Below are 16,021 nucleotides of genomic sequence, written 5' to 3'. Positions count from 1 at the left end.
TTTTCCAAATTTGTGATGTTCTGCTCACCTGCTTCACAGTAGCCTACCATTTTATTTCCATTTTGCACAGTATTTGCAATGCCAATTTATTAACTCTGCTTAAAATTCAACTTGACTTTAGCGACCAAGGAATTCCTTCCCATCTGATTACTTCAGTCACCCTCTGAAGTAATACTTCAATGCTACACAGAATTCATCTCTTAGGTAAAGTAGAATCAACATTTTCAATACCAGGAAGGGAAAATGTGCATGCCAGTGGTAGCTGTAATGAAAACACGGTTTCAGAGTTAATATGCAGGCAACTTGGRGCCAGGGGATGAAGTGACACCAAGTAACACTTGTCTGCAGCACAAAGTGAGCTGGCAGTGAAAAGGGAAGYTGCTGCCACTAGTAGGAACTACCCACAAATAAGGTGCCAGTCTCTAGGGAAACATTTCTGAAGTTCTGCACATCTCAGCTTTAACGGGAGCACTACTGCAAGCCCGCAGGTTGAATACCACTGCATTAGAGTCAATAGGCCTTAGGCAGATTTATCCAGTCTGCAGAAGAGCAAAGAGCCAAAAGAAAAACCTAAAATATGGGAAATATCATTGAAAATAAGTTAATAGAAAAAGCTCTACATAAAACTGAAAATCCAGGGAGGAAGCAACAAGCAAAGACTAATTCCAGTACATCAGAAGGCATGAAAGATTTATTGCTGAAGCAAAAGTCTGAAGTTGTATGTGGCAGGAATAAAAATTATAGCACAGGACCACTTGAAATCAAAGCAAGACTTTTGTCAGACAAGTGAACTATTTGGGAGCCAAGATTCTCAGAAAAGGTACTCCCCTCTTAAAAAGCAACCACATCAAAATGATTACATTACAGGTAGAGGACAAAATCAGCTTTTCTTTTTTAAGCAAACTAAGAAGTATATATTAATATAGTTACTCAACCCAAAATTTTTACACCTTCAAATACAAAGGAAATTCTCACAGCAATTGGTAATTGCAGCTCTTCATATTTTGTTCACAAGGAATTCTGTCCACAAATTGGGATTTAGTTTGTCTCAAAAAAAATTAAAGGATGCTGTGAGAATCAATACACTTTAAAACTCTGAAAAAAAAATCAGGTTGCTCAGAAGAGGCAAAGTTGCAGAGCCATGACACACCTGAGCAGCTACGGCTGAGGCCAAGAGAGTGAGCAGGTTTTTAAATGGGGGGAAAAAAAAGTGGGGGGATTAAGCTTGAAGTGCACACATATATATGTGCTAAACTATTTCTAAAGATCATTTTTTCTCAGTATGGACAAGACCTGTGATGCAGAACATGGTTTGTCAYTGGGGATATGCATATTTTTTAGTAAAATCTGAAACTAATGAAAAATGTTTGAACCATAACAAAGAATCAACATGGGATCACCAGTGTATCAATGAGACAAATCASCTAACAAATAAACAACAACAAAACCAGCATCTGCGGAGTAAATTTGATGAAGCTGGAGCCCCCTGCTAACCCACCTCATAAGCTGCATGCCTGGTGCAAACTAAAATGTGAACCTCTTCCCTTTTCCTRTTCTCGGACAGCTGGCGCACAGAAGGGAAATGGAGGCTACAAACTTGTGCATGTGCTCGTGAAGCCACTGACATCACGGGAGGAAGTTTACAGAAAACCCAGAAAACAAGAGGAGCTGAGATTGTATTTCTGTTGAGAAGACTCAAGGTAAGTGAAATAATTTGTTTTTCAAATCAGAACGTGCTAGGCTAATATAACTTACCATGCCACACGAACCACTTGCTTATGGAGTGAGAAAAAAGCAAGATCCCTGAGGCTGCAGAACTGGTAGTAATTTCTTAACCAGCATTAATGAAAATAGCAATGACTCTTAAGGAAATAYTAGCCACATCCAAGAGTTTCTATTGCTTCTCTAATACGTAGTTATGGCTATGCAGGAGTAATGCTTAGGAATTCAAATGTTGATTAACAATTCCTTGACAGATCTATTTCAGATTAAACAAATTAGGGCACTCATCAAGTTAAATGCCTGATGCCAGTGCCATGCATAAGTATGAAGTAACATCTTCAATTATACCAGCCTTGCGAGGAAAACACATTTGCAACAATGAAAGGGCCTCAGGTAGTTGGACTAGACATCGCCTGGAAAAGAAATCACATTGGTCTATTGCTACAAATAAAGCCAAAAGTGATCATTAAAGTGTATCAAAGGTTATAACTTGGGCACAAAAGGATGTACTTTTAGCAACTTATATGGGAAAAAAACAACAAYAAAAAAATCAAAGATACTTAAAAAGAACAACAGGCTTAGGATCTTAAGTTTTAAATATTTAGTTGAAGGACACACTGCAGGGCAGCTTACTGCTATCTGTAGCTACCTGAAATAGRGTTCAGATGTGTTTGAGCTATACAGCAATATGTTACACACAGAATTAAATAAGTTAAATTACAGAGTGTTTGCTATTACCACATTGGATGTTAGCTTAGCCTCAAAGTCTTCTTCCCTCAGAATACRGCTTGGCACAACTAGCGCTCTAGAAGCGTGCGGTGAGGTGAGCAGGTAACTTGGACGCCATGGTTATTTTCTTATTTAAATAGCTTTTACTTCCAAACTGAGACTCATGCGGAGTCTTCCTACTGGGAATACTGGTRAGCATCTTTATTGCCTCACACTACCGGCGTATGGAGCAACTCAGATGCAAACACGCCTCGGGAGTTGTGGGTCGCTGCTAAAATGGAGGCCATCCTGCAGTCAGAAATAGTTTCTACCCTACTTTAGTCAGCTAAGTGATTCAAGAAAACAGATCCCCTTCACATTTTGAAGTAAAAGCTCAACTGTGGCCTGTAAAGGGCAGAAAACRAGCACCCGAGGGCGTCTGCTCCCTCGGCCCTGCTCACCCACAGAGAGGCGGCCACCACAGCACAAAATGGCGGGCGGGAAGGGCGGCCTCTCCGCTCCCCTGGCCACAGCGGTTCAGGGAGCGCCTCAACAGTCAGAAACCTGGCGAAGGGAGGGCTGATCTTCCACTCTGAATATTCTCGATTTACAAGGAATGCCTCAACTCTACCTTGGTTTGCTACAGCTCCTCGCTCCGGAAGGGAGGAAGGGCATCCTATGCATTAGTGCAGGTAGAAACATAACCATTTAAAGAGGCAGCTTTAACTGAATTATTTTTTTGCAGACCCAAAAATAAAACCAATTTGTTATTATGAACCTTTATTAAGCGGCTCACATTTCAGTATAAATCACACTAAAAAGATTTTTAAAAAAGATATTTACACTACAGTGCTGACACATTTAAAATGAAAAAATTGGTATAAATAAGCTCTATGGAAAAGCCTGGAATTGTCAAAAAGAATTCTGGCTCATCTTACAAAAAATATATATGTTAAATGTCAGCTCTACTCTAAAACCTACAACTCAAAATTATTTAAAGACTTCTTTATGTTAAACCTGCAGTGTTTACAGTGCATCTGGCCCTAAGTGCTTTGATACTTCACAGTTATGGACAGGCACTGAGGAATGTTACAAAGCTACATAACTATTTTCTGTAACAGATGCGAAGACAAGTCACAAACTTGCCCCACAGAATTTTATGAATCTTTACATTATTACGTCATTAAGTTTAAAAAGGAATTTAAAACCATATATACAAATTTAGCACAAAAAATCATCCTCTCTTTGTCCATGCAGATTTGGATATGACGAACTGTGTTGTCTCGTATCATCCGGGTGTATGTGACTTCCAGGACATATCTTGTCTTTTATGTCCTTGTTGCCAGGTTCAAATTTAGAATCCACTTCAAACTTAAATGGTGTCAGCTCAACGTGATCCAACCTAGTCTGAACATTCTGGCCCTCCGTGTCATTAGGTGCCACTGTCTTTCCGGCCAGATCAACATTCATGGATTCTTCTTTTACTCGGTGAGATGCAATAGGTTGATGTTTTATTGATGTAAGTTCCTGCTGCAGATACTTTGTCTGCAGAGTATCTGAAAATTTGGTGTCTTCGGAGGTATTTTTGCTTGTCGTGCAAATTCTGTTGTCTGTCTGAAGTCCAATAACCGAAGACTTGGGGTCTGCAGATGTTCCTGCTTCAACAGTATTTGTATTTTGGGAAAGTTCTTCCTCTGAATGATACAGCTTGAGTCGGATATGCCAAGCCAAGCTGCACACAGCTGAAACTGTTTTGAACTGGTGTACAACATTCCTCGGAATAAAATAAATGTCATTATCAAATAATTGAATTCTGGCATATCGAATACCTTCCCTTCGCAGTTGATTAAGTTTTGCATCATCAACCCACTGGACACACTGAAGGAAAAAGGAAAAAAAGGAGTTAATAAGTCTATTTTAAGATGTATAAAGGATATCTGATTATCAGTTCATTGTGTTCTTACCTGTGAGAGTGGAGGCTCGTGCAAATCTAACTGCATTCGCTGAACTACCTCCAAGAAGTCTTCAGCGTGAAAACAAATTACATCTTTGGTTATACGAGGCTGCTCAGACCTACTGAAAAAATAAGAATTACAGAGTCAAGGGCTGAAATTAAAAGGTACAGAGAATAATAAAGACAAAGTGCAGGCACGGATAAAGTAAAAGYGATCCCAAAAAAATGACACTAGCATAAAATACATTCTGAAAAAAATAATATTCACTAAAACAGCTACTTTTCAACACACACTTGTGGAACTGGTGAAATGAATCAACCACAATTTCTCTGCAAGTGACAGTAAAAGAAGTCAATGAGACTCAGTACTTCTGACGTCCATCTTTCCTGATGCCGAAAGGCAGATGCAGACAGGATCTGCTGACTCTGCCCACACACTGACAGTCAGGTTACCATGCAATAGCCTGACTAGCACCAGAACAAGCTCTGCTCAGTATCTGTCCTGAGCACCTTGTTCACACTTGACAATGAAACCAAAACTACATTGAACTGCCACGATACTAATAAGCAGCAAGTACCTGCATCCTCCATAACATCCCTTAATGAGAGTATTTGTGWTCGCTGGAGAGCTACAAAAGAGCAAAATCTAAGTTATGGTTTGTCTCAGTATTCAAGTTGTTCATGAGAGCCCACGTCCTGTCTCGTGGCCTCCCTCTCCCTCGGCCCAAACACACACCACCACTTACACCTCCCCCGTGAGGCATCATCATCTCTAGAATTGCTGTTAATGAACAGGCACCGATTTACAMGTTAGGGGAACTCTCCAAACTGAAGAGACACGTTTTAGGTCATGACCTCAACAGAGCAAAAAAAATACACAGTTTGAGACTGTTTTCAGGTAAACAAAAATCCCAGTTCAACAACTTAAGGTATCGGATAATTTCCAGATCAGGTTACAATGAAAACTGAAAGTAAAACATCTCCCCACCTTTTGGTTCTACACACCCCCAAAGAGCAGTTAAATACTAAAAGCAAAAAGTCCACAGAAGCCTCTATGATCACTGGCATCAAACACAGCAGTGACATCATTCATCAGTCTCAATTCTTCATAACACATTCATGTTTTTATTTTTTAGAAACAACAGAAGTCCTTACTACAGGGCTGCTTGAACAGCTTTTGTCATTTAAGTTTTTCTCTCTCTCTCTCTCTTTTTTTTTTTTTTTTTGACTCAGATCACAGGTTCCTTCCATCAGTATTTTTGATTTCTTGCAGTCTGGTGGCACTAACCAGTCTCCCATGACTGCTTAAAGACACCCCAACAACTTCAAGTATTGAAATACAACCTTGAGAGCCGTCCTGCTGCCGCACGGGGAGAGCCTGAAGTCAGCCAACCACGAGGCCACAAAGCGGCTTCTGCTCTGTGTAAAACTGCCCCCAAATTTCTCTCAAGTAAAATCTTTGGTTTTACTTTCTTTTTTTTTAAACTTTATTTTTACATTACAACTTCCCATGATTTAAAATTTCACAAGCATGCATGCCAATAGCAGCCAGAGCACTTCAGCATTTTTTAAATATTGACATAAACATGATCACAAGGTGTTCAATTTAAAACAAATGTCTAACTCATCTTTGGGAAAACCTATGTTTTATTCTTCCAAATGACATCTTTTTTTTCTAGTTCTGATCTCTATCCTCAAAAGTATGGTTAATTTCTTTAAAAAAATCTGTTCCTGCCTTTTCTGAAAGATGCTATTTATATCACCTTAACAATACAGGCATCTATCCTACCTTAATATACATGCCTATCAACCACTAAATTCTATTTCCTTTAAATCTTCRAGAACTCTGGATTGCACCATTTCCCCCCTCTAAATCAGTTAGCCACTTAAATTACCCTTGCCATCCAAAAGGGACATGGTCTGTCCCAGGGAGAGCACAGCGTCCCCTTCTTTAGTTCTTCAGCTCAAGCAGCCATCAGTGTTACAACCCTCACAACTATCAGCAAGGACAGGTTCTTTCCCTGGGGTCCAGCAACTATCCCACGCTATGCAATGATTGTTTCAGAAAAGAGGTGAAAGGAAGGAGAAAAAGAAAAAAAAARRAAAAAAAATAGGCATAGGACTCACATCCCCAGTCTGGGCAGCACTTAATGGAGTCCATAACTGGGGGAAGCAACTTAGCTGATCTGCTGCCTGTTTGTTCCCCTCTGAGCACTACAAAGCCCCTCTGCAACCCCCCCTTCGTTTCCTTTCTCCACACACCCAACAACTGAGGCCAGCAAGTCCAGCACCGGCTTGACTTCCCTCACAAAAACCAGAACTGGACTCTTCTGTGTASATCTCCGTCACTGAAACACGGGCCTTCCAATTCCTGCAATGGTCCTAAAAGCCCTTAAAACACCTTCCAGGTTTTAGTTTTGTCACACAATGTATACAGATTTTTAAAAATTGATACTTAAAATTTTCCAACCATGTTGCTCTTCTTTTAAAGGAAATTCACTCACAGCTGAAAATTTATAGTAAAAAAATAACAGCTAAAAGTAATTTCAAGTTGAACGAAGCAATGCTGCTTCACTATCATCAGCCCTGATTAATGCTCTCGGTATTGGGAATACAAGCTCCTCTTCAAAACTACACACAAACATGTGGAAAGGGAAGAGAGAAGTTATCCCCAAGATCAAATCAAACTTGATATATGTATTTTTTCTGTGTTGTATACATTTTCCTCTTCAATATATGCAAACTCTAAACATAATTCTATATTTCAATATAAAAACAGAAAATATATATTTTAATGTCCTGTTTATAGTTTGGGGTTTCTTCCCCACAACTGAAGTACTCCTAAGTTGGCTGGGCAGAACTTCTGTCTAATTTTGACTAGTTTCAGATAAAAGTAAATAATTTAAAAAGTTAAAATATACATATCCCTATATATATGAATTTGCTTTATAAAAACATATATATAAATATAAAAAATAATTCCATTCTTTTCTTTAAGCTTATACAGAATTTAGTAAGTTTGCTTAGACTCTTTCTGTGAGAGATTATGCAAGTTAAAATTTTAAAGAATAAAAAACAARAAAAATGGAGGCTTTTTTGAATATAAATGAACATGCAATAATTTCTAAGGGAGAAAAATCTTACTTTGGAATGGCAAGTTGCCATATACATTTAAACTGTCATCAATTTAAATTCTTAATTTCCAGAAGCACTTCATTTAAAACAAACCCCAAACAAAAAACACCCACAAAGTCTGATAGCTTTGAGTGCCCCTTTCTCTTATGTCTCAAGTGTCATTTCAAGCAGGGAGTTGAGCCCCAGCTGGTACCAAACTGGAGAGGAGAGGATCGGCAAAGCCCTCAGGCCCATCACAAAACACATCAACATGTGTTTAACATTAACACCCACTTCTCTTTGCAAACTGGTCTCAATGAATTTGTGCCCTGTCACACACATTTGCATCACTTCCTCCAAAGGGAAATCAAGTTTTACAAATCCTACACATGAAAACATAAAGAGCAAAAGCTGATTATTCTGTTTGTTTGAAGCAGGAAAAACTTACCTCTGAAAACAATGTCATCCTCCCACACCAAGATTACAAGATCTTGAGAAGAGATTCAGATCAGTGCCAGGGGCTTTTTATCTGAATACAATATAAACAGCTTCTACTAACCCAGATGGATTTCCTCCATCTCACGTGGGAAGGAGAGACTAAAGAGTACCATACAGCCTCCCTCAGGATTCTTCTCATGTGATTTACCACTAACAAATCGGGCTTACTGTAGTCACTACTTAGAAAAACAGAGTTTTTATTCTTCTGCATCTCCAGAAAGTGCAAAGAATTGCCCATAGGGCAAGTGCATCTCGGGTATAGAAATTCAGGTCAGTTCACTAAGTGAAACACAACATAAAATGTTTTTACTCTAACTCAATTRTATCAACTCAATTAGAACTATTAAAGTACCACAGCAAGGCACCTTGTTTCAACCACACATCAAAACAATCTAGCAAAGGGAGCATATGTAGCTCAGAGAGGGGCACAGCAGCTTCCAGTAGTTACTACGTCTCCTTTAAATCTACAAACAATACGAACTTACTCACTACTCCTTCTACTTTTTATAAGTGGAATTTCAAGGAAATATTTTTCAAGGACACCACATACCACTCTCCACAGTGCACAGCCTTCAGCACTCCCACAGCAGCTGTAGTCTGCCGTTCAAAACCTTGGCCTATGTGATCTGCGTGGGCTCGCGTCCGGTCCTCAAAGAGCATTTCACGGGGCTCACTGGTTCGAGGTAGGTACTGCAAGTTTTTTATTTCATTGGTAGTTCTGCGGAGGAGAAAAACAGATATTTACTATTTGGGTTTTATACAAATAAAAATACACGTATTACTTCACTTCTTCCTGTATCATGCATATTTCCAGCAAACAGCTAGAAAGAGGTGCATGTGTATTTAGTGAAAATTTGTAGGATATAAAATTGAAAGCAACAAAAGACTTGGTCAACATTTAATAAAAATGGAAGAAAAAAAGAAAGCAGGAATAGGGTGGCAAAAACATTTATTGGCCAGCCTGAATCTACATTAATCTACATTATATGACCATAATACTTTACTAATGCCAAAGTCAAGGTTAAGACTCACTTATAATGAGTGGAAGGGATCTCTCAAGACCATCTAGTCCAACCTGTCCTCACTACACTAGAACAGGCTACTCAAGATCACAGCCAGCTGAGTTTGGGTATCTCCAAGGATGGGGACTTCACAACCTCTCTGGGCAAACTGTTCCGGTGCTCGACCATGCTGACAGTAGAAGAGACTTTTGTCTTTGTGTTTAACAGAATTTCTTGTGTTTCTGGTTGTGCCCATCACCTCTTGTCCTGGCCCTGGACAGCACCAAGAGGAGCCTGAGCTAACCATCAGATATTTAGGCCCATTGACAAGGGTCTTCTGAGCCTCCTTTCCTCCAGGCTGAGCACTCCCTGCCTCTCCTCACACGATGGGGAAACGTTCCAGTTCCCCAGGCATCTTCACGGCCCTTTGCTGATGTCTGATGTCTGTCTCTCCTGTCTTGGGGAGCCCAGGATTGGATCTTACACTCAGGGCTCAGCTGCCTTCCACTCATCCACCRAGCAAGTCACTTCAGTGCAAGCTTTCAGGGTGGTCAGACACGAATCCCCCTTTGAAAATCCAGGCTGATCCAAGATGATTTGCTCCATCACCTTTCCCAGGAACACGGTGAGTTCTCCAGATCTTTCTTCCCAACCCCCTGGAAGGTTTCAGGGGCATCTGCTTTATTCCAGTCCTCAGGAACTGCTCCCAAATGCCACGATCATTTAAAGACATCAGCCAGCTCACTAGGCACTTGTGAGCGTGTCCCAGCAGGGGCCATCAGCCTGGGTACATCCAGTTTCTTCTCACTATTCCCTAACCTGATCCTACTCCAAAGATAATTCCTCYTGGCTCCAGACATTCCCTCTGGTCTGAGGAACGTGGGATTCCTGAAGACTGGTTATATATATTGGTTGAAGACTGAGGTGAAGACAAATTACACTGATTGTCTTGGCCTTGTTTTCTGTCATCCTCCTTTYACTGCTGCTATGCCTGCACAAGGCCTCCTTCCCGCCCCGTCACATTCTTCTCAAAATTCAACTTCATATGAGCTTTGGTTTTCTTATCTTCCTATCTTCTTCTGGTTTTCTTATCTTCTTACCTAATCCCTTATCACTCGGTTTCTTCCTGGGTCATTTMACTTTCCATTGCTTGTATGTGTCCTTTTCATGCTCGAATTTTGAGAAGAGCTCCAGGATAAACTTAGAGCATATGAGAAATTACATCAAGTTCTGCAGAGGGCAGGCATTCTTCTTAAGTCAGTACTTACAGCTAACGTTACAGCAAGGCTTAAAGACAGCATTAGTGCTGGAGGTGTCACCTTTTATGTGATTGAAGCCCTTACACCTAGAGAACTTTAAAGATCAAATCATACCTGGTTTTATGTGGTTTATATATAAATATATACACAGACACACAGCTGTTAATGTATCCTGGCAGTTCTAATCTCAGCAGCTGCATACAGTCTATTTGCATTTCCCCATGATCTTCCCCTCCCTGCATGAGGAACATGAAGAACATTTAGACTGCTCTATAACCTTAAAGTCTTCCTAAAACTCCAAGGAGGACTGGCATATCATCAGACCTGACAGTAAACAGGGCAATAAAAACAAACAAAAAGCCCTTACAAAACAGAACAGGTTGAAAGTTTATTCTGAGATCAAGATTTGYGTAAGTTTATACCAAAATAACTAGTAAAATTATGTCTTAAACTCAGATATCAACCAGTAAAACGATCAGATAAATAGAGATGGGAAAGAACAAACACTAACAAGACACTCACCAAGCACGAGTACTTCAACRTACCTCTTCCTTTTGAAAGGTGACTTTGGCATGTCAGCCACAGGGATCATCTGCTCTCCTGGACGTACCCACATGATGGGACCATCATCACTGTCTTTACGACTCTCTAATTTTAAACTAGAAAGTGTTCCCCACGGCAGTGTACACTAATAGAAAATACAAGCCACAGTTTTGAAGAGAGTTACTTGAAAAATGTTTTTTTAAAGCAGCCTTTACCTGACACAATGAAAACATTTATGATGCAACTCTAAAATATCTAAGCAAGTATCACTCACTTTCATGTGACAGAATTTGACAGAGTACTAGCCCCTTCCAGCCACCCCATCGCTTTCTCTCCTTACTTTTAAGAAAGGTGATTCTTCCAACATATCAAGGAATTCAGGAAAGTAATCCCCCACTTCCTCATCAACTGCTCCAACTAGGCTGATCTGTCTCATTGGGCCAGCTCTATAAGTACCATGAGAGTATGTTCTTTTTACCTGGAAACAGAATATAACAGGCAACATTATACTGAGTTCATGACAGATAAAATTGACATGCAATAAACATCTTTAATACCTATGCTTATGTTTCCTCTGATCAATATTTGTCCGACAGAGTCCACGTGATACTCAATGTGAAGACAATCACTTTAAAGACAGACCAGACAAGTAAAGATACTTGATAACTTATTTTATGCGTTTTAATTCTGAACATAGAATTGAATAACTATTACCTTTCAACTCTAACCAACTTTTGCACGTTTCCTGTAAGAGCTATGCCATGGCAGGGAGCACACGGATTTACAACTAGGGAGATGATGAGCAATTCCTCTGCTATTTGTCCTCCCCAGTAGGTCACTCTTGTTAATGCAGACACAGGAACTTGAGCTAATTATCACAGTGAAGACATGGCCCATGAAGAGCTAGCACAGAAAGCGAGTGACAGCCATTCCTCTAGTTTTCCCTGTGCTGTGTGTGCTGACTCTTCTTGCTCTCTCTTTGGATTTAAGAGGCCACGGTCACTCCTTTATGAAGGAATCTTTATTTCGTATTTGCACAGAAACAGACACRATTATAAAGCTTCCTGAAGGCTCTGATCTGTGATGTTATGTGACCAGAATGATGAGGCATCAGACTGAGGAGGATCGCTTCCCCCTAAGCTTCTGATCTCTTGTTTAACAGGCTGAAAGACACAGCGGTCTTATTAGATCCAACAAGAGAAAMGCAAATGGATTATGGCGCAAAGCAGTAAGGTGCTTCTCCTACCCTGCATCTCTAGACATTCTTGTGTCTAAAGCTAGAAAAGACACAGGAAAAACAAATAACAAAATGTCTTCACTGCTTCCGTCATTGAAACAGTTGATGTGTTTTTTGTTTTTTTTTTTTTAAACACCGACAATGCAGAGGAGAATTCAGAAAAAACACACCCACACATCAGAGCACAGAACAATACTGTGCACTTCTGAGCAGCTGAACTGACTTGATAAAGACACATTCCAGCAATACAGAACTAAATCCTTTTCAGATCACCAGTGACACAGCAACGAAGCCGAGCACTAGCTAGACATTTCACAGGTTTTCCAGGGTGTCCGCACGTCTGAGCCAAGGCGGGAGCAGGGATGGCACAGGGGCATCTGCCCCTCTTCTCCACGGTCTCAGTCACGCATTCAAGGAGCTGCTTTGCACCAACACCCGCTGATCCTGCCATAAACCAGCAGCAAAACACGACCTCCTGCTGCATCTCCAGCAGCTCAGGCTATGACTGCAGGCATCTCTGCACCGGACCAAAGTGGTGGGAGCTCGAGGACTAAAGGGGTCTGTCCAGGACAGGGCCTAGGAAGGGACTCGCTCCTCACTACGGGCTCACTGGCTACACCAGTTCAGAATTACCTTATGAGCTACAGAAACAGCCACAGATCCATCAACCGCAGTCTGCTGACACAAACTGAAGGTGCAGGATGGCTTTTTCCCCCAGCATTAACAGTTGATATTCTTCCGTTCCAGGCAATGATTTTCATGTGGCAAAGAGCCCACAAAGCTCATGAGAGGCAACCTTTCTACTGCCTTTTCCCCCTGCCTCTTTCTGCCTCCACAACCACTCACGTGGCGCACAGGGAACTTGGTGGTGGAACCCGGCCAGCCCAAAGCTCAACCATCTCCCCAAAATCAAATCCCTGGTGTGAAGTCTGGGGAGGCAGCAGAGCTTTTAGCTGGATCTGCTCACTCACTTGGCTGCTCATACATCATGTTGGCAATAAAGCATAAAATTAGCAGTGAAGTGTTCAAGTGTTTAAGCTCTTGTTTAAAGCAGATTAATTAGAAAATTGCTTATGTATGTTCCCCAAAAGATCATGTCACTTCACGTTAAAACAGAAAAACCAGCTCAGCTCTAAGCATTAGTTGTCCACGCCAATTCACTCCTCACTCTTCCAACCAATTACATYCCCCTCACTCATCAGACAGAAGAGATTTCAATTGAATATCCAGGTTGGGAGAGCAGAAACACCAGATATTTCTGGTAAGACAAAGCTAAGACAAAGATACAAATGGAGCGGTTCTTCCCAGTACAATATTCAGGAGTTGTAACATCAGAAATATTCACAAACATTTCACAACAAGAAGTCAAAAAATCCACACTGATGACGAGACACACACACACACACATATATATATTTTTCTTCTTTCCTGACAGAATTAGGGTTTTTAAAGCTAGATAGAGAAGTAACATAGCAAACTGATTTGATTTCATTCCCTAAAGTAACTGTGTTTTCAAAAAAGAGAACGGGACTTGATTAACGAGGCGAACGGCCGAGCAGGAAGGAAAGGGAGTCTGAGGAGGCGGCAGCTGCCAGGAGAGCAGGAGCAGCAGCAGCTTCTCCAAGAGCCCCCCCAGCTCCTCATCCTCCCTGGCCGCCTCTTCCCACCACAGCAGGGAACAAGAGGAGGAACAAGAGGAGCCTCCAGGTGCAGCCCACGACCTCCTCCTGCCTCATCCCTTCCCCTCCCTGGGCTGGATCCTCCTCGGCTCCAGCTCCGGGACAGGCAATCCTCCTCAGCTCCAGCCTCCAGCTCCGGGACAGGCACTGCTGGTTACTGCTAGTTAGGCTAGTTAGGCACATCTTTAGCTTAGGCTACCTTAGGCTAAAGATGTATAAAATCTTATACAAAATGGTCATCATTACAGAAAAGTAGCAGCCAGCCAAAAGAGCTAAACTCTGTGGAGAAAACCAGGAGTAGTTAAGCAATTCTTCAAAAATTTAGAGRTAATTAAATGGCTACTTCAAAAAAAGAGTTCCTAAGACACATCCCATTGACACGTGCATTTCAACAGAAAAATACAARTCATACTTCTTAAGCAATTCATAAAGTCCACTATATCTTACAAAGATCAAGCATACCATGGATAAAATGCTGTGCTTCAAAATGAAACAGAAATTACATCGCTACTACAGCAAAGTGCCGCAAAAGTCAATCTTACTTTAAGACTCAATTAGCACAAATCTTCCTATTATGAGGACGATTCCTTTAACTTCATTAATGCCAACAGCTTACATGAAAAAATAAAGTTCATCTGGAAGACAGGAAGTTTATTTATTTATTAAGTACAAGTTCTGCCTCTTTTTAATTACCTTGCTAAAGTAACTGAGCATTTAAGCTACAACTCTCTTTCTGGGCAAATTCAGAAGTGTTTCTGAACAATTATTCTAGAAGAGAAGGAATCAAAACCTCTGAAGAACTGAAGAAAATCTGCTGTGGTATAAACACCAGCTTGTAGAACTGTCTGGCTGATATATTTAGGAGAATTCACTTTGCTGGGCAATCACCTAAAACCTCAAACTCCTGTGGCGGTTTGAGCAATGACAAAAGTCATCTAAGAGGTACTAGCAAACACCAAAACGTACCTTTCTTTTAACTATCAGTACCTTTTAGTTGCTTTAAACACAGGAGAYGTTTCCCCCATGTAATTCTAAAATCTGAAAAAAATGTGCTAAAAAGCATTTTTGCATCAAATTCCACACACTAAATTATGCATTCAGCACAGTGTGATTACAGGTCAGAATATTACACATCTTTTACAAGCAATCCTCCTTAGTGTAACATAATAAATAAATATTTTTAAAGAGCTGAACAGTTTCAGAACTTTTACAGGTTACACTGTTTTACTGTGTTTTACTACAATTTTCTCAAGTTAATATCTGGAACATTAGAGAGAAACAAGAGGAGGAATCATTGGCAGGCCCTCCTGTTCACGGGTTAACAAGACCACAGCCAYATACACACACTGAGCTCAGTGTGCAGACACACACACAAGGGGAACAGACCCAGAGCTAAATAAAGACAATCCAGGCTAACTTCTTTCATCTCATGCAGCAGCTAAAACTACATCTATCTGTTCCACTAAAGCAGCAGAGAATAATGGCACTGAAACCACTGCTGAACTCAGAATCAGCAACACGTGGGAAGCCTTTTTTCTTTTTGGTGCAACTTCACTTGCTGGGTTTTAAGCAGAGTTCTCTTAAAAATCCTTTTCACATAAATGTGTCTTGCATCTGCAGARGAATCTGAGGAACATAAGATTGAAAACACTGAACTACACTTAAACAATACTGAAGATCTCAACACTGTCATTCTAGAAACAGGAAATATTTTAGACATTCTGTTTTGAAGACATTTTTGGATATTCTCTATGGGAAAAATACAAATGTACAAACTGCAAGGAACAGTCCAGGAAGTGAAACATTTCAGGAATGTGAACCAGGACAAAGTCACAAACAAATCCCTACTTTTTGATTTGCATACACTTTTTTTTTTTAAGATCAAATTCCAGTATCAACTTTAAGATCAAATTCCAGTATTTTTCTATGAGAACTTTAGCATTTTAAGTGTCTTTCATTTTTTTTTTTTCAGCTTTAAAGCTAGTCTGGAAAAACAGTCATCCTACAACTTCAAAAACACAGCAGGCAAAGAAATGCCACCCAAAACTGCTTGAAGAAACCCACAAAGAAAATCCCACCAAGCAAAYAAAAAGAAAAAAAATCCTATATATTAAACCACCATTAAAAATATGTTGGGAATTAAGAGATTTTCAGAATAGTAGGTTTTCACTTCAGTACAGAAACACACAAGACTGCACTTAAATTTGCAGTTTAAAATTATGCACTTAATCTGCAGTTTAGAATTCCCTGCCCTTCCCCTCCTTCAGCGACCTGCACAGCAGTGAATGCACAAGGAGGCAATGGAA

The 16,021-nt window shown here is 40.4% G+C and overlaps 1 protein-coding gene across 1 annotated transcript in view; it reads right to left on the bottom strand.

Moving 5' to 3' along the window:
- Positions 1-362: 362 nt before the first annotated feature.
- Positions 363-16,021, bottom strand: part of RSBN1L (round spermatid basic protein 1 like) — a 45,395-nt gene continuing 29,736 nt past the window's right edge. The window contains exons 4-8 of the mRNA XM_026046354.1: positions 11,140-11,277; positions 10,802-10,944; positions 8,547-8,714; positions 4,395-4,503; positions 363-4,308 (exon numbers count right to left, since the gene is read on the bottom strand). Of these exons, the coding sequence (XP_025902139.1) occupies positions 3,652-4,308; positions 4,395-4,503; positions 8,547-8,714; positions 10,802-10,944; positions 11,140-11,277 (1,215 nt within the window). The 3' untranslated portion in view covers positions 363-3,651. The remainder of the gene's footprint in view (positions 4,309-4,394; positions 4,504-8,546; positions 8,715-10,801; positions 10,945-11,139; positions 11,278-16,021) is intronic.

The sequence above is a fragment of the Nothoprocta perdicaria genome, unplaced genomic scaffold, assembly GCF_003342845.1.
Source record: "Nothoprocta perdicaria isolate Ctin4 unplaced genomic scaffold, notPer1 scaffold_44, whole genome shotgun sequence".
Taxonomy (NCBI): Eukaryota; Metazoa; Chordata; class Aves; order Tinamiformes; family Tinamidae; genus Nothoprocta; species Nothoprocta perdicaria.
The sequence above is the reverse complement of the archived record's forward strand: the minus strand, read 5'-3'. Positions and strand labels throughout refer to the sequence as shown.